Here is a 19,066-nt window from a genome sequence, read left to right as displayed (position 1 = left end):
GCGAATTATTCAACATTATATAAGGGCTACCGAAAAATATCTCAGTTATAGTTAATAAAAAAAAGTATGAAAAATTTGTAAACTTACAATTTATTGACTATAGGCAAAATTAATAAATTTATATGTGCACAAATTTCACTAAAGATTCTTTCACTTTGAAATAGAGCTTACTACTAAATGTCTTTCGAAGAGACAATGCACGAACGTAGATCTGCACCAAATTCAATAAAAACGTTGATGATTCATAGATACCTAGACGTACACATTGGTAAACAAAAGCACGCATTTCAAAACGCACACACTAGCTAATCTATCACACTAATAAATAGCTAATAATCACACTAATCTATTGGAGCGTGTAATATAGAAATGATACTAATATGCCACAAATAAAAAAAAAAATTCTTAGAATTTAGGCAAAAAAAATTCATAGAAATCGTGTTAAACCAAAATGACTCGTGTAAAAAAGAGATTGAAATATTTATTTTGAATTCGTGTTAAATCAAATTCGTGTAAAAAAAGTTTGTGCAAAAACAGAATTAGGTGTATTTATACATTAGATATATACCTTATACAATAGAATAATGCATTATTATTGCAATGTGAATGCATTTAAGACCAGTAGAATAGGCGCCTCCGTAGCCAGGTGGGCAGGAGCAGCAGTGCGTAGCACATGCTTCTTGATTAGACCGGGGTTCGAGCCCGTGAGCCACCAAATACGGAGGATGCAGAAAGGTCAGGGAATGACCACCGCATATCCCCGGAGCAATATGGCCTTAGTTGCTAATGCTCCTAAAAACCAAACAACAACAACAACCAGTAGAATAATTGTTGATTTGTAAAATGACTTCCAAAATAGATTTAGAAAGAGTCCCATTCAAAATAAACAGTATTGTTATGGAAGAAAACATTTTTTTCAGCATCAGTAACAACATTCAGCACATAAGGGAAAAATGTTTCACTGTGCTTGATGATGTATCATATTTTGTAGTGAAAGTGGAGGAACTCACATAAATTCACTTGATCATTTCACCGTGCAGTTATCATAAGTGACTCAGTTAATTTGTGAGGCGCTATGTGGCCTATGTAGCCCTTGCACCAGAAAACATCACCACCACAACAACAACTTGATCATTAAACATTTCTGTTTAAAACAAAAAAAAAATGTTTTTATTGTCTGTAACTACATACTTAATTCCTAATGTATTAAACTACTATACACAAGCAGTAGGGGATTAAGCAATCTCAGAGATCTCATCTCAAACAGAAATACTTTTTGGGGACTTATATGCTGTGGGCTCCCAAAAAAAGCATACACCTACTTGTTTCAAATCTAATGAGAATGCTTTTTCATAAATTAACTAACTTTGAAACACAAAGTTATTCAATTCCGTGTTAAGAATGCTAGCTTATGACATTGTGCCTTAGCTATAGTAATTTTGGAGCTCCCTTAAGCAGACACTTATCTTAAATCCATGACTACATGAAAATTATCCATATACTGTACAAATAACTTACAGTTCCATAAGTTATTTGTCATTTACTTTCATCCTGAGGTGTAACTGGACTGTTCAGTATGTACAACTGAGCCAAAACTTTATGACTAGGTGAGGAGACTAGATTTACTATCTACCTAATTGTACTCAGCACGGCATCGACTCCACGAGAACTGAGGACCCCTTCTCTACTGAAGGGGTCCTCAGAATATCTGAGGACACCTTTTCCAGTTTCATGGAGTTGATGCCATGTTTTTGTTTTGTTATTGGGCCATCTTTTGCTGTGATAACCACTTGCACCCAGCATGGCATCAACTGGTGCCTCCGTAGCCAAGTGGGCAGGAGCGGCAGTGCGTAGCATACGCTTCTTGATTAGACCAGGGTTTGAGCCCGTGACCACCAAATATGGAGGATGTAGAAAGGTCAGGGAATGACCACCGCATATCCCCAGAGCAATATGGCCCTAGTTGCTAATGCTCCTAAAAACCAAATAACAACATAACAAAAACATGGCATCAACTCCATGAGACTGCAAAAGGTGTCCTCAGATATTCTGAGGACCCCTTCCATAGTCTCGTGGAGCCCATGCCATGCTGAGTACAAGCAGATAGTGTCCTTAGGTATGCTGAGGACATCTTCTGCAGTCTTATGGAGTCGTCAGTACCTCGTTCCATTGTTGAACTCTGGGACATCCTTCTTTCCCGGAGTTTAGTGATGGAACAGGGTACTGGCGTGAACTGGCAAATGCTCTGTTCTACTGCATCCCACCAAATGGTTTGAGGATTGTGCTTGGACACGATCCTCAAACAATTCCTGCACAACGTGGCCCTTGTAACACAGGGCGTTGTCTTGTTGAAAGAGTCTAGTACCATCTGGATACACAATCACCATGTAGAACAAAACTTGATTCAAGACAATGCCAAAGGTAGGATCTGGCAGTGAGGGTGTGTTCAGTGGGAGATGTCGGCACCCAGTGGCGTCTACAAAAACATTCCCGAACCATTCACTGCCACTGGCCTGTTTTCGTCCAACCATGCAGCTGTTCACCTGCTCACCATTGAATACCTATTAATTGGAATGATGGAGCTGGAACCTTGATTCATCAGACCAGGTGAATCATTTCCAGTCATCCAGTGTTCCAGGAATGGTGCTCCTGTGCCCACTGCAGGCAGAGATGTCAGTGACAGTCGGTTAACATGGGCACTGCTGGATGGTGTGTTAGCGAAGCAGGAAGAAGAAGAAACAGATATGGTAACTACTGTTGGAAAATCTGTCTATCTGTCTGTATGCCCTGGTTATAGACTGCCATTAATTGAGGGATTGTCCCAGACAGCACATGCCAATTGCCATTCGCTTCAATTATCAACCAGTGGTGGTGGTGGTGGTTTCCTTGTCCCAGCAAGTGTGTCACACAGGAAGTATGTATCCCTCTTTGGACCATTCCTGCCACACCTTCACTATATTGGCCCTCAAACAGCTGCCAGTGCCTGCAGTTACTGAGATTCTGTCTCCCCCACCTTCCTAGCGGCACAGATCATTCCCCACTCAAACACTATCAGGTCCTTCCCTTTGTCCATTTCATGGGCTTTGTATTGAGAAACTGATAGGCATTACTGGTGCTATCCATGTATATGCTGTGTCAGTCAGTGATGTCACTTCTAGGTGCCATGGGATGTGTCCTTCCATGGAGAGAGGGGTGGTTATAATGTTTTGGCTCATGAGTGTCTAGATGTAAAACACATATTGACCTGTTGTCTGTTCATCCATCTGTCTGTCTGTTGCTGTTGTTATTGTTGTTGGTTTTACGGTGAACAGCAGCTAAAGGCCATTATGCACCATGTCTGACTGTCTGCCCGCATGTATTTAAGTCCTAATGAGTGGATTTTCATAAAATTTTATATTTCGCCTATTTAGAACAATTTGTCAAGCCATCTCAAATATCATTAAAATTGGACTAATAGAAATCTCTAATTATTATTCCTTTGCCCATCCATCTGTCCCTCTGTCTGCATGTATAACTCTACTCCAAACAAATGTATTTTCACTATGCAGAAGCGTATCTAGGTTTTTGGTGCCCTTGGCAAATTTGTGGCTACGCACCTTTTTTTCGATAATTGGTAAAATTGTAATAAATAATATTAAATACAGTCCGACCTCTGTTTAACGATCTTTTTTATTGTGAATTTTTCTATTTATTCCCTTTGGTAATTACATTTAAAATAGTTTCCGTAGAACGAAAAAAATTTTCCATATATCGAATGGATTACGACGATGGCATGTCTAAAATTAATTGGGCTTTTGCTGTTTTATTTAAATTATAAATCACAATATTCACGATTATCTATTTACAAACAAGCACAAAAACACTATACACATTATTTATAACTTCTAGCTTATTCAGTACTGTATCGTAGAACGTACACAATGCGTGAATTGCGTAACTGCTATTCAAGCAATTTACTAGATAGAGGTCTAGAATCTGAGTGGACCTTTTCCAAGAAAATAATGACAGATGCTGCAAATGCAAATTTTGGTTATTGTATCGGGCCCAAAGGAAAGCCAAGAGATACTACATATAATGGAGCGCAGGAAAAACTTTAAGAACAAAGATGTAGAAAACTATAAGATGCAAAAGGATTGAATATCTGCAAAATGAGCATAAGGAACATCTAGTCCACAAAGAAGTGAGGGAACCATTCAACGTCACGAAAAACCATGCAAGAGACTACATTCTGGATAAAAACCACAGGAAAATTGTGGACAAACAACAGAAAAAGGATAGATGGCAAGAATATCTGAGGGAACTATACTGCGAGGACGATAGACAACTAGGAAATAACAACACCCAAACAGAAGGCGAACATCAAGACTTGGCTGGAAGAACTGGAGCAAGCAATTAAATCAATGAAAAATAACAAAGCAACTGGCATTAATAACATCCTAGCTGAAATGCTCAAATACCTCAGAGCAAGAGGAAAACAACAGCTTCTCAATATTTTCGATAATATCCTAAATGGAGGGAAACTACCCCTTGAATTTCTGTGATCCATCTTCATTCCCATATCAAAAAAAAGGCAAGAACAGCAAATTGTGCAGACCACCACACAATAAGCCACATAAGCCACTCCATGAAAGTCCCTTTGAAGATGATTCTACACAGAATTGAAGGCAAGATTCAAGAAGAAGAGAGGCGCCTCCATAGCCAGGTGGGAAGGAGCAGCAGTGCGTAGCACATGCTTCTTGATTAGACTGGGGTTCGAGCCCGTCACCACCAAATACAGAGGATGCGGAAAGGTCAGAGAATGACCACTGCATATCCCGGAGCAATATGGCCTTAGTTGCTAATGCTCCTAAAAACCAAATAACAAACAAACAAACAAACAAGATTCAAGAACAACTCGGAAAAGACCAGATGGGTTTTAAAAAGGGAGTTGGTACAAGAGAAGCAATATATGCCCTGGATATACCGGCAGAAAGAGCAGTTGAACACCAGCAAAACCTATTTGTCTACTTCATTGCCTTTAACAAAGCATTCGATTGCTTGAAACATGGTATCCTCTTCCAGCTCTTGAACAGTCAATCTCTAAACATCAATCCCAAGGAACTAAGGATATTACAGTTACTATACCTTGAAGCGGCAATCGGTACAAATTTGGATTTCATTCTGGATCTGTCCATAGCAAGGATGTGTGTTGTCTCTTATGCTGTACGACCTCTGTGTTGAAACCGTTATAGATTTAATACAAATTTCTAAAGAAGAAATTACTGTTAATGGTTCAGTTATCAGTAACCTGCAATACACAGATGATATTGTCCTCATTGCAACCTCAGAAGAAAAGCTACAAACACTCCTCAACAAAGTGGTAACAGTCAGTGAGCAGATAGGCTTAACAATTAATGCTAAAGGTCAGAACTATGGTCATAAGCCTGGAATCAACCTGGAATCAAAATCAAGCCTGGAATCAAAATATGCTGTGGAAACCCCCCATCGAACAAGTGAGTAGCTTTAAATATCTAGGTGAGATCTTTACAAATAATGAGCAGAATTGGTATGGCCAAAGAGGTATTTAAGAATCTTAAGCACTTCCTCTGTGACACGAAAGTGGATTTCCAGAAAAGATGTTGAATGGCCAAATGCTACACACGGAGCACTCTCCTATATGGGTTATGCGGAAATCAAGAAACTGGAAGCTTTTAAGAAGTGGACTCCCAGAAGAATGCTCAAAATGCCGTGGACAGATCAGGTCACTGGTGAGTGGATTCTTAAGAGGGCAAGAACCACAAGGACACTACTAACTACAATTGCAAAGAGAAAGACTGCCAACCTCGGGCATATTAAAAGAGGTCCACAATATGACCTGCAGAGACTAATCCTGCAGTGGAAGATTAAAGGCAAAAGAGCAAAAGGAAGAAAAGAAAAAAGTAGCTTGATACCTTCAAAGAATGGACGGGGTCTTATGACACAAGAACTATTTCACAAAGCAAGAGATAGAATTGGGTGGAAAATGTTGGTCTGCAACGTTCAAATTGAATACAGAACCCGAAGAAGAAGATGCATTCGAGCATGCGCTGATGAAGTGGTCACCTGATTGGTCCCTTCAAAGTTATGTTCAGGACGTCAAATAGATTTATGCTGCTATGCAGTGTGTACTCAGATTTAAGGATGCATGCAGGCTTGAATTGCCCTCTGAAAACATACCATTTGTCAAAAATTAATTTTCACACCCCTGCTCTCATGCTGATGGGACATCATTTAGGGGCACCATTTCATCAGCTATTTCAACATTGTCGCCATTTCGACACACGAGTTAGCCTCGGGTGTCGAAATAGCTTGGCATGGAACTGATGTGAGCTGTCAGTGGCACACTTCTGATACTGGCATCCCTCACACCTGCCCCAATGCCAAGGCATTCCTACGCTACTGTGCACATGCACAGTATGATGACGGTTTTGTTAATGTCGAAAACATGTATAAGAGGAAAGTGTTCAGAAGTAGACATTCAAGTGCAGCAGATGAACGTTCACAATATGAACTTATGCAGAAGAGCCAGATTTGAATCAGTTTGAATGAAATTTATGATAAATTGAATGCTAGCCACTGGCTGGTTTGTGTCATGGTGACAAACTGTTACTGCTGGTTCTTCGCCCTTTTGATTCCAAAGCACCTTGCTGACAAGTACGTCAAATAATGCCCGTGCATTTTCTAAGAGTTGTTAAGAGTGCTACAACAGCAAAATTCATTGAAAGAAAAAGTTGACGCTTTTACTGTAGGTCAAAAAAAAAAAAAGAAAGAAAAGTAGATAAGAAAATTTAAATTATGCACTTCTCTCCTCTTCAAAGGTAGCTGTCCTGTTGACCTTTGAATTTCTTCAGACTCAACTACCTGCAGAGGTGACTTGTTTCAGTAATTATTAAAAAAAAATTCTGAATTACCCTGTGTGTGTGTGTGTGTGTGAGAGAGAGAGAGAGAGAGAGAGAGAGAGAGAGAGAGAGAGAGAGAGAGAGAGAGAGAGAGAGAGAGAGAGAGAAAGTAGAAGGGAATCACCAAGAAAGAGAAGAATGATGATATCCAGCTAAGGACCCTGGGTATGCCAAGCCCATACCAGTTGTGAGCCCCTAGGGTTAAATAATCAAAGACTTTCTGGCTAAAAGAAAACATTCTACAATCTAATCAAAATCTATTCCCCTGTAATTTGAATATATGGCCCTCCCTAGATCTGGAATTCTTTATAACAATGAAAATTCTACCTTCATTCATTTTACTTACCCCTCTCAGCCTCAATTAGGTCCCTTCTAAGGGCTCCTGGTTGCCAAGTTGTGTAGCCACATAATTGGAGCCTTTCCTTGTGTACAGTCACCCTATTGCTGACTTCACCATGTGAGTTGCCCATCTTTAGAGTCTTTCATGAAACTCAGTTTTTCAGATGAGATCTCTGACACTGTATACCAAATGCAGTGCAATTATGAGCTTTCTGTCTCTACAGGATAACGTTCAAAAAATCTTTGTAGGATGCCATGGGCTTTCCTGTCCACCGGTTCACTGTTCAGAAAACTTCTTATCTGCCTGTATCATTGATGCTTCTAGATCCCTTTCTTCTCTACTGTTTTATATCAACCCTGTGCCTCTAATGTATTTTCAGGTTGCTATTCCCTACATATAAGACCTTGCATTTTGCTGCATTAAAACAGTTCAAAATATAAATTATGCACTTCTTTCCTTTTGTAGGTAACTGTCCAGTTGACCTTTGAATTTCTTCAAACTGTCAGACTGCTACCTAAATGCAAAATACTGCATATCGGTAGTAGTAAATCCCAGGGTAATAATAATAAATATGAGAGTTACCTCAATATCCAAATAGGAGATCTTTTTTCGTCTTCCGGGATAAAATCAGATAAATTAAAATTACATTAAATTAAAAACACCAATTTGAATAAATAAATAACTTAAAATACCTCGATATGCTCATACTTCCCATACGTGAACCCTCCAAACACCGGAACACGCCAATATCAACCAGCCCCAGACATCAGATAACCCACACACTAAAGAAGACTGAGCACATTTCCATCAAAAATAAACCTTATTTAAAACACATAATATTTTATTATTAAAACCCAAATTATTATTAAATTATTATTTTTGTTTATTTATTATTATTTAATAATTTATTATTAAATAAATTTGGGTATTATTAAAACCCAAATCTCCTTAGGAGGAGATTTGGGTTTTAATAATAAAATATTACACATTTTAAATAAGTTGTATTTTTGACGGAAATGTGCTCAGTCTTCTTTAGTGCGTGGGTTATCTGATGTCTGGGGCCGGTTGATGTCAGCATGTTCCGGTGTTTGGAGGGTTCACGTATGGGAAGTATTAGCATATAAAGGTATTTTAAGTTATTTATTTATTCAAATTGGTGTTTTTAATTTAATGTAATTTTAATTTATCTGATTTTATCCTGGAAGTTAAAAAAAGAAGATCTCCTATTTGGATATCGAGGTAACTCTCATGTTTATTATTATAATTAAGAAAAAGGAGATTGAGATTCTCATCTCTTAGAATTTTAAACCCCAGGTAATGTACCAACTGTGTGGTACTACACTGAGGGTTGTGTAAAATGAAAAAATTCTGGGGATAATTGTGCAGTCAGATATGAAGTTCTCTGTGCAGTACAGACTGCCAGGACAGCTGTGGAGTTTTGTCAATGATATACAGGAATTTTGCTAGCAGGGATAAGGAGGTGATTATCCCATTGTATAAGGCAAAGGTGAGGCCACATCTTGAGTACTGCATACAGGTCTGGAGGCCTAATTTTAGGAAGGACGTAGAGCTGCTGGAATGCGTACAGAGAAGGGCAACAAGATTGGTGAGGATAACAAAGGGGTGCTCTTACCAAGAGCACTCCTTTGTTAGAAAGGCTTCTGTTCTACAAATTGCAGCATCCGGGGACTAGGCACCTGCAAGGTAATCTGATTGAGGTGTTTAAGGCTTTGAATAGATTGAGCAAGCCCAATGCTGCCGGGATTCTTTCTCTTGCTCAGACCACACACGAAGGAACACAAATTCAAATTGAGGAAGGACTGTTGCAGAATAGATGTGCGGAAGTTTGCCTTTAACCAGTGGGTGGTTGATTGCTGGAATGAACTTCCATCTGTTGTTGTGGAAGTTGATAACTTAAATAAATTCAAGGAAGAACTAGGCAAACTATTGGAGGGAATGAATAGTTGAAATGGGAGGTGTTTTTTTTTTTTTTTTGGCCAATACTATATAAGCTTGCTTTCTTGCATCATTTGACCCTGCTAATTCTAATAGCTGCCATTTTTCTGACCATTCTTGAAGCCTGTTCAAGTTATCCTGAAGGAATGCAGCTTGATACTAATCATTAACAACTCTTCCAATCTTTACGTTATCTGTAAATTTTGATATCACACCTTTTAAACGTAAATGCAGATAAAGCATGGGTATGGTATTTTATCCCCGAGAACAAGGCAGTGCTTGAAGTAAAAGCACCCAAATTCTCCAGGCAAGTTCAAATCCTGTCTGTTGGAAGGATAATGTGGGCTATGTTTTCAGTCTGCTATAATCCCCTCCCCCCTCTATTAAATGATAACATTTTGACATTTAAACAGAATAGTAACTCATTCCTCATTATGAAGTCAGAAATTCAGTGAAAAAGGTGATGCAGTACATAATAAAGTTATAAGGCAGTACATAATAATTATGCTAAACAACTTTCATTATAAAAAAAAAAAGTTTAAATCTGTCCATAGAAAGTTTAAATCTGTCCCTAGAAATTTGGTTGCTGGTTACTGCATGGTGCTATTCTTCTATCTAAATATCAAAATGTACAACTTCAGTGATACATTTCATTTTGATATTTAGATAGGAGAATAGTGCCATGAAAATAGCCAATTTCAGGAGAATAGAGACCATCTATTCTAGCCTACTTTGATGTCAGCAGTTCAGGCCAAAGGGTGTTGCAGGAGTTGATGCAGTGTATAATTTGCGGCATTTTATATCTAATACATTTTTCATTTGGAAAAATGTGTAGAGGCTGGAGAGGGTATTAAATTGAAAAATGTTTATCTTATGTTTCTGGATTAAACATAAGAATTTTTTCAAGCTCTGCTGAAATTCACCTTATTTATTGATTCACTGTTATTTAACTTAAGCATCGAGTATTAGGTAGAGATACTAAATACATAGCTTTTTGTTTTTGTAAATTATTTCCACTAAATTACTTTCCCTCATTTTCCTTCTTTTAGTTTAATCATATGAGGCATTTTATTGAATCAGGAGGAAGCATTTGCGTTCTTATGGGAGAAGGTGGAGAAAAGAGGTTTCAAACCAATATAAACTTTCTTTTAGAGGAGTATGGCATTATGGTTAATAATGGTGAGTAACTGTTATACTGTTTCAAGAATTAATCATAAGGTAAACTTGAACTGTTATGTAGGCAGGCTATCATAAGTAACAAAAGCATAAGATTAAATTATGAAATTACAGATATTGTTGCCATAACTTTCAACCATTTATTGGGGGGAAAAATGGAAAGAGGGTGAAGGAAGACTCAGCATGAAGTATTTATATTTGACTTCATTGTGAATTTCTAAAGTTTGGATTGCTCTGAAAATACCCAGCATGATCATTTTCATTAAGAACTTGTTTTCTTACTAAATTTGGTTCTGAATGAAATAATTAATAAAAATATTCTGTGTTTATTTATAAGTTCCCTTTTGGGATCTCTATATAAGACCATATAAGTTCTTTATTGGGATCTAAAAGGTTCTTATGCATCTGTCAACACACTTATGGGTTCAGATTGATTTTCAAATGAAGGTCCTACTTCAGTAATCCTGTTTATAAATTTAAATTGCTTTCAGTGATTTTAAATAAGTAGTTTTTTTTTTAAGTTTGTTTCTGATTGCAGTTTCCTTATCAAAAATAAATGATAAATTAATTTTGTTTAATTAAAGCATGAGCCTTTGTTTTCTATATTTACAGCATATGACTAAGCATTCTTATATATATATATATATATGTTATCAGCCTAGTGTTATAAAATTAGTATTTGAATTTGAAATTAGTATATAGCCCTAGTTTTTAATAAGTGATGCATTTTATTTATATATTTATTTTTGTAGACACTGTGGTCCGCACTGTATATTACAAATACTTTCATCCTAAAGAAGCTTTAGTATCAAATGGAGTTTTAAATAGGGCTATTAGCCAGGCAGCTGGAAAAATGATACCTGGCCAAGGATTTGGAGAATCAAATAATGCCCAGTAAGTACCTGCATGCATCTCTATCTTGGTGGTTCCTGAGAAGGACCCACATCCATCTTGTTTTTTTGTGATGATTTTGAAATCATCACAAAGTAATGATTTACTTTGTGATGATTTTCAACACACACTACATATTACAGACAGCCAGTAATATGTAGTGTGTGTTGTTGAGGGTAGTACAGCATTATATTGGAACATTGCCTCCCACTTGGAAAGTTGCTCCCTGCTTCCTGCCCTTGTCACAAGGAGGTAGATGCACAGTATGCAGATAATATTGGTAATAATGAATATCTATTACACTATCTTAACTTCACTAAAAGAAATTATAGTCCTAATATTTAATAAACCTTATTTTAGAAAAGCAAGAAGAAAAAAAAACAGATGTGAGGAAAATCTCTCTCTCTCTCTCTCTCTCTCTCTCTCTCTCTCTCTCTCTCTCTCTCCCCCCCTCCCTCCCCTCCTCACTTCTGAAGTAGTAGATTTTTCTATATTAATTTTTCCACTATAAAATTAGCTCCTCTTGCAGCAAGATTTTTTGACATTTATTTCCCAAACAAATGCATCAAGGCCAAGCTGCTAATTACTCTCTAATTGTAGTTACCTGTATCTGGATTACATAGTATTGCAAAAGTGGAGAAGGGGAAAAATGAAATATCTATGTTCTCAAATTGGAACATAAAGACATTTGCCATGGGAAGAGAGGGGATCAGCCATTCTAAATCCCCCTTAAAGGAGGAAATTAGAGATGACAGTACTATTTTTCAACTTATTTTGATCCTTGAGGCTGTCGCAGACATTCTCTCAGATATGCCAAGCTGTGCTGGCCACCTGAGAGTCTAAATGGCTGAGGGAACTAACATTCAGGTGACATTCAAGCCAAGTGGACCTAATTTCAACAAAGTCTGGTTGGTCTGTGACAGATACATTCTCTCCTTGCACCCTCATAATGGTGGAACTATGGTATGGGGGTTATATCCAGGTAACTCTGGGTATAATCCCCATGTGCAAGGCCTAAAATATGGCATCTAGCACACTGTAGGTGATCACCCAGGTGCAAACCAATGTAATTAGAGGTAGAGGTGTGGCACCCACACCACACTGAGGATGCCGCCCCTCTGTATTATCGGGCAATACTAGGTGGTAGATGACTCTCATCAACCAGTGCAATACCACCACTTTGTTTATTGGAGACTTTAAGGGGTGGAACTTAGAGCAAAGCTCCGGTTAGGATGGACATCATGGTGAAATCTAATCTTCCTTACATTTCGAGGGTATAGCTCTAAAATGGTGTTTGCAGGCTGACCACTAGATAGTCCACCGGACTAAACCTATTGTTAACTCTCTAGGAGGCTTCTGGATCAGCTAGTGTATAATCTTGCTGCCTCTACTCTGCCACATAGTGACTGGAGGGAATCCGGGTAGTGTGTATGTGGGGGGGGCATTGTCGAGGCCATGTTATGTCAAGGAACTGGGTATATACCCAGTGTACACCATATCCAGAAATTTCATTACTTCATACTGAATGTCCTTGCCATCTTTTCTTACTTCTAAATACACCATGAATTGTCAAACTAATAGATAAACTTATCTGTGAAAAGATCTAAACTTCCCAAATATTTCCTGATTTATTTCACAAATATGTATAGCCTCAGTTCTAATCTCAGTTATGTCCATTTCTACTTACAGGGATATTCAGGGATATTCATGTGTTGTTGTGGCGGATCCCAGGGTTCCCCCCATAAGCCGCTATTGTACTTCTTGTGTTGAAGCTTATGCCAAAACTGGCCAATTGTATGTAGTGTGTTGGACGTGTAAGTGTTATGATGTGTTCTGTTGTTACGTTATCGGCCGGTGCCTGGCTCTTAGCAGGTAAGAAGCAGTAACACCTGGTCACTACGTCTCACCCCCCATCCCCGCCACGTAGAGGCGGCTAAGATCAATTATCTCCTGCTGGGAAAGCCCAGGGCATAATACCTGAGAGTGCCCGAAAAAGAGAATGAAGTGGAAAAAGAGGAATATAGAGGGAGAAGTTTGGGATCTGGGGAGGTAAATGGACAGAATAGAGGAGAATCAACAGAGGGACTCTCCAATAGTTAGAAGTGAGAAGAAGTAAAGCAAGAATAAAGTTAATAAATTTATTCTTGAATAAAGAATAAATATTCTTATTCAAGAATCAAGAATAAAGAATAATAATAAAGCAAGAATAAAGAAGTGGACTAATTTCTCTAACCATGGAGACCTATCTCATGGAAAATCCCATTCTAGGAACTAGGATCAGCAAAACAACTTAATTTACAGTTTGCCTAACCCCTTGTAGGCAGAACTTCTTCAGTTGTTGAAGAAATAATTGATCTTCTAACAAAAAACACAGTGAAAGCAAATTCCACGAATTCTGAAGAGCTCCACAGAAAGACACTATGTGCAATATGTACAATATCCTCTTCTTCAGGAACACAGCAGAATATACACTATGTACAGATTCGTCCAATGTAATGCCAGGGTAATTCCATAACCTGGCCCAATAAATAAAAGGTTTCAGGGTTGACGCAAAAGTAATATACATGTCCAAATCCTAGATGAAATCACATTAGGCAGGGTTAAAAATTATGTTTTAAAAAGTTCTTGCCTAAGTACAAGCTCTAAGAGAGCCCGAAAAGTCTAAGATAATCATCCAAGACAGTTAATAAGAGTTACTAGGAAAAGTCTGTAATATGAAATGTCACAGTGGTATTCACTCACAAAGAAATATTAATTCCAAAAACTATGAAACGCTAAAGGCCACATAGTATCTCGATGAGTAGAGCAAAATTCCTTATACAGTAAATACCTATTCTGCTGAAAACAGTTCCACATCAAGAACAAGTCTATTATAAAATCCAGGAAAGTGTAGCACTTAATGATACTAATCAGTTGCAAATATAGAATCCAATCAAAAATGAGAGATATTTCTTTCCTAATCCAATAAAGGATCCAAGAAATCACAGGAACAGTAAACTAGGACCTAATTTCGGTTCTTCTTTAAAATGCACGAGAAGCAAACACATTCATAGCATTAAAAGCTGTCTGAGACTCAACCAGAATTTTATTGTTGCTGGAGTCCAAGTTAGGCTACACTAAGTAGGTCACGTCGAAGATCGTTATAATAATGACATTGATGAAGAATATGGTTAACAGTTTCTTCCTGGCCACACAAACAAGATGTTGTTGGTGAAAGTCCCAGTTTGTGAAGTTTAGTATTTATACTTCCGTGGCCAGTTAATAATAAACATACCATATAAGCCCAGCGAAAACCACTTTAACTTCTCCTTTTTAATTTCCCTTGCTACAGGCAGAAAGTCCCTTGTGACTGCACCAATATCAGATGAAGACCATTCCTGCTGCCATTTTGCAATAAAAATTTGCCTTAATCTTGTCTTCTCAGTCTTAATGGGAGCACTTAGATCTAATTGGATGTTATCATAGGTCAATGGTATTTTCTTCATAAGGTGATACTTAAGGTCGCAGTACTGAACTTCAAAATGGACAGGTAGTTTTCCCAAGCAAAACCTGAAGAGCCATGGTGGAGGTAGTTCGGCAAACTCTTGACATGGTCAGGAGGGCAGCCCTCTGTGCTTGTAACAGTTGCTTTACTACAGCAACTTTATTGGCTCTAAAGCCCCATGCACCAGCTCCATAAGAAATTATCGACAAAAACACACAATTATAGTGAAGTTGTAAGGTTTGACCTCTAAGACTCCAGTCTTGTCTTGTTATCTGTTTAATTCAGCTCAGGAACATTCAGCTCAGGAACAATTTAGCCTTTTCTTTCACATACTGAACATGTGGTAGAAAACTGAGAGCATCATAAATATAAATGCCTAGGTATTTGGTTTTCGATAAGTACTTAATGGCTTGTTCCCTATATTTAATAACTGGAGGTCTTCAATGGTCAAGCTTTCCCTTAAGCAACATCTGAGACGTTTTTGCAATAGAAACCTGCAATTTATGTGTTGAAGACCAGTTGGAGAGTTCCAACAGCACAGCATTTGCTGATTCTTCAAGGCTTTTCCTAGAATTACCCTGGATTAATATTGTATGATCGTCAGCGTATGCGATCATATGAATAGCTGGAAAACTCTTAACCAACCAGGAATCAAAAACCAGATTCCAGCACAAGGGACCAAGTATTGACCCCCTGCGGACATCCTCTTGTAATTCTGCAAGAAACCTCCTCCAGTCCAGATTTGACAGAAATGGTACGATCAGAAAAATAACTCTTTAAAAGCTTATATAAATTTATGGACACTTCGGCCTCCTGGAACCTCGCCAGGGCACTTTGCCACCAAAGGTTGTCAAAAGCCCCTTTGAATTCCACAAAGAGGCCGAGCAAATACTTGGAATCTGTATTAGCCTGAAAATCTAGAATCTAACTAATGCATCTTCTGTCCCTCGTCCTTTGGTGAACCCATACTGGTCTCCAGAAGCAAGGCTTTTGTTGGCATATGCTGCAATTATTATTATTATTTCGTATGGCAAAAAATGAGGATACATTTGTAACAATGTCAAAAAATAAATAAATAAATTACAATAAGCCTAAAAACAATATTTACAGAAAAAAATTATAAGTAACATTTGATGAATTAAAATGTAATGTCCAGTTTATTCAGCCACTTAATAGCATCATCAGTAACACTATATAGATCTTGGATGGAGCCTTCAAATCTCCTCTTTGGGCACTCCGAGATGACATGCTGTTTGGTCTGGGGCACGTTGTCACAGTCGCAGAATGGGTTTTCAGTTTTTCCCCACTTATGCAGCCAAAACTTGCATCTTCCGTGATTTGTTCGGATTCTGTTCAGGGATGTCCATTCCTTTCTTGGTAAGTTGAAACCTGGAACAGCTCTGCATGGATCACTGACTAAGCCCAGGTGGTCGGGATTTGAAGTAGTCCAGTCTTCGCGCCAGGTCTGGTCAGCATTAAAATGCTGACCAGACCTGGTCACCATTTACAGACCTGGTCACCAGGACTTGATAAGTTTCTCGCCTAGCTTCCATGAGGGGTTCCTAGACTTCAATCTCTCCGGCTTCTGGGGGTTGCAATCCTGATGTATGGGCAAGTGAGGATTTCTTTGACATTTCTGCCATTCTTTCAGCAAGGCTATTTCTCTTCTTATATGAAGGGGATAGATGTTAGATAACACTGGTAGCCATTTTAAAGGTGTCGATTTAATGGTGCCTGATATTGTCCTCATTGTGTCATTCAGTTGGATATCAACTTTTACAGAGTGTGCACTATTAAGCCATACGGGGCAACAATATTCTGCAACTGAGTAGACTAGGGCAAGGGCTGATGTTCGTAGCACCGTTGCGTTTGCTCCCCAGCCTGTTCCACTGAGTTTATGCAAGATGTTATTCCTAGTTTTTATCTTTGCTGCAATATTACAAAGGTGTTGTTTATACGTCAGTGTTCGGTCCATTATAATTCCCAGATATTTTGGGAAAGGGTTGTGTTTCAGTCGTTGACCTTTATATTCCACTTGTGGCATATAGTTAGCCCTATGATTATCCAGATGAAAACAGCTAACTTCGGTTTTATTTAAATTAGGTTTAAGTCGCCATGTGTGAAAATATTTATTCAGGTTACAAACGTTGTAACCTGAATAAATATTTTCAAATGTTGGAGACAAACGTTGCTACACGTCCGTAGGAATAACCCTAAATTGCCCTACACGTGTCTCCCGGGTGGTGCTAAGTGAGCAACTGCGTTGGCTGCTGGACCTCGAGCTCTGCTTTTGGATATCCCAGCAATTAGAGGATACATTATATTAATACTTAGAACATGGAACATTATCCTAATCTAAATGGCTCCTTTCAGAACCTGCTGCAATTAATCTACTGGCAACAACCTTCTCTAGCGCCTTTCCCAGAACTGGGAGAAGGGCTAAGGCCTATATGATGATGGATCCTCAGCCGGTTTTTTGGGATTCTTAAGCAAGATTTTGAGCAAAGCTCTTTTCCACACTCTAAGGGAATTCACCACTTCGTGGGCATGAATTAAACAAAATTGGTATTGAAGCTGGTACAATTTTCCAGACTCTTTTAACAACATCTACTTCAATTTTATCATACCCAGGGGATTTACCTGAGCGCATGGATTTTATTGCGCATTCGACCTCTTCCAGAGAGAATGGAAGTTCTTCAGTCAATCCTGTGTAATGAGAATTTAAATGTACGATGTCAATTTGTTCCAGTGACATATTAGTATCAGAGTCTTGATGTATAATTACATCTAATATTCTATCTATGGTAGAAGACCAAGATAGGGTACTTTAACCTTCTGCAGTTGTGACAGAAGTGAAAATCTCCCCTGGTGGAATCTTTTTGGTCACAAGCTTGTAAATAAGTCCCCAGGGATCGCTATTTCCCTGGGTGCTAATTAAACTCTCCCAAGAAGTCCTTTTTTGTTTGCGAATCTCATTATGATAATTTCACCTTGCTTGTTTGTAACTACTTTGTAAAACCGTCAATTCAAGTACCGTACGCGATGGATTTCTCTTCACCCTCTGGAATTCACGTCTAGTCCTTCTAGTAAGCCATTTCTACTTACAGTCCAAACCCCCATTTTTTCTGACAGAGGCCCAGTTATCAATTGATTCAACCACTGCTCATCTCAGTTGTCCGAATTATTCGCTGTATGATTTCTTTTGCTTCAAAGGTGGTACTTGTGCATATGTCCATTATAATATTATCTGTCAGAGACTTAGTAATTTGGAATCTCCTCATTTTAATCTTCTCTGGCTTAATATCTCTCTATCACATTCTGTCATATTTGTCTGTTGCCTCTGTCATTCTCCCAACTCCACTAATCACCTGGAACTCTCTGACTTCTGCTCTTTGAAACTTGACTTTCTCCAGTCCAACTTTCCTAACAGTGAGGTAATTTTCCTGTGATTTTAATGTTCACAACTCTAGATGGCTTCCGTTTTTATAGTCACACAGCCCCAGCTGCTTGAAATGCTGAGGCTTTTGCAATTACTAATGACCTCGCACAGATTGTTCATTTACCTACCTGAATACCAGGTAATCCTAACCAAGCAGCCAACATGCTTGATATTTTTCTCACAAACAACCCTTCAAAGTACACGGTCAAGCTGAGTGGTCCTCTAAGCACCTCAGATTACAACTTGGTGATGGTTTCCAATGGAGTCTTTCTCTCATGGCCATTCTCAATCTCATGTTGTTTGGCATTACAAGAAGGTAAAATGGGATGATCTGCGTGATTTCTTCTTTTCCTTGGTTGTATTACTGTTTCAAATCTTCTGATGTCATCGTTTGCTCAGGAATGAAATCCTTTATTCCACACTCCATCTTAAAATGTCATCTGTTATCTGAAGGACGAGATTTTTATTGGAAACATGGTTTCTAATAAATTTGCTTAGGCCGTTCAAGAGAAGAATGTTTCATATTGTAATGGGATTATCTTCAGGTTTATTTTTTGCCTACACCAAAGCTCGTAACAATTGTAAAGCAAATCCTAATTGTAAATCAGTCCAAATCGTAAGTGTAAATCAGTCCAAACTAGATTTTCAATGGGCTGAGTAGAAAATTTGCTTCTTGTTCAAATTGTAGCCAAGCATTCTGGTCTCTTGCCAAAGCTATTGACTGCAACATTTGTTCATCTCACTTCTCATCTTTTAAGGGCACAAAGGGTGATATAGTTGTACACGTTGGCACTAATGATATTAAAAGTAGGAGACCGGCAGAATTACTTAACAAGTACAGGTCATTGTTGAACAAAAGCCGA

At 38.3% G+C, this 19,066-nt stretch overlaps 1 protein-coding gene across 1 annotated transcript in view; it reads left to right on the top strand.

Annotated features, from left to right (window-relative positions):
• IFT52 (intraflagellar transport 52) overlaps positions 1–19,066 on the top strand; it is a 197,674-nt gene that overhangs the window by 34,159 nt on the left and 144,449 nt on the right. The window contains exons 4-5 of the mRNA XM_090372064.1: positions 10,263–10,392; positions 11,142–11,283. Coding sequence (XP_090228190.1) covers positions 10,263–10,392; positions 11,142–11,283 — 272 coding nt within the window. The remainder of the gene's footprint in view (positions 1–10,262; positions 10,393–11,141; positions 11,284–19,066) is intronic.

The sequence above is a fragment of the Mastigoproctus giganteus genome, chromosome 4, assembly GCF_048544385.1.
Source record: "Mastigoproctus giganteus isolate SK-2022 chromosome 4, ASM4854438v1, whole genome shotgun sequence".
Taxonomy (NCBI): Eukaryota; Metazoa; Arthropoda; class Arachnida; order Uropygi; family Thelyphonidae; genus Mastigoproctus; species Mastigoproctus giganteus.
Note: the sequence above shows the minus strand (reverse complement) of the source record. Positions and strands in the feature narration are given on the sequence as shown.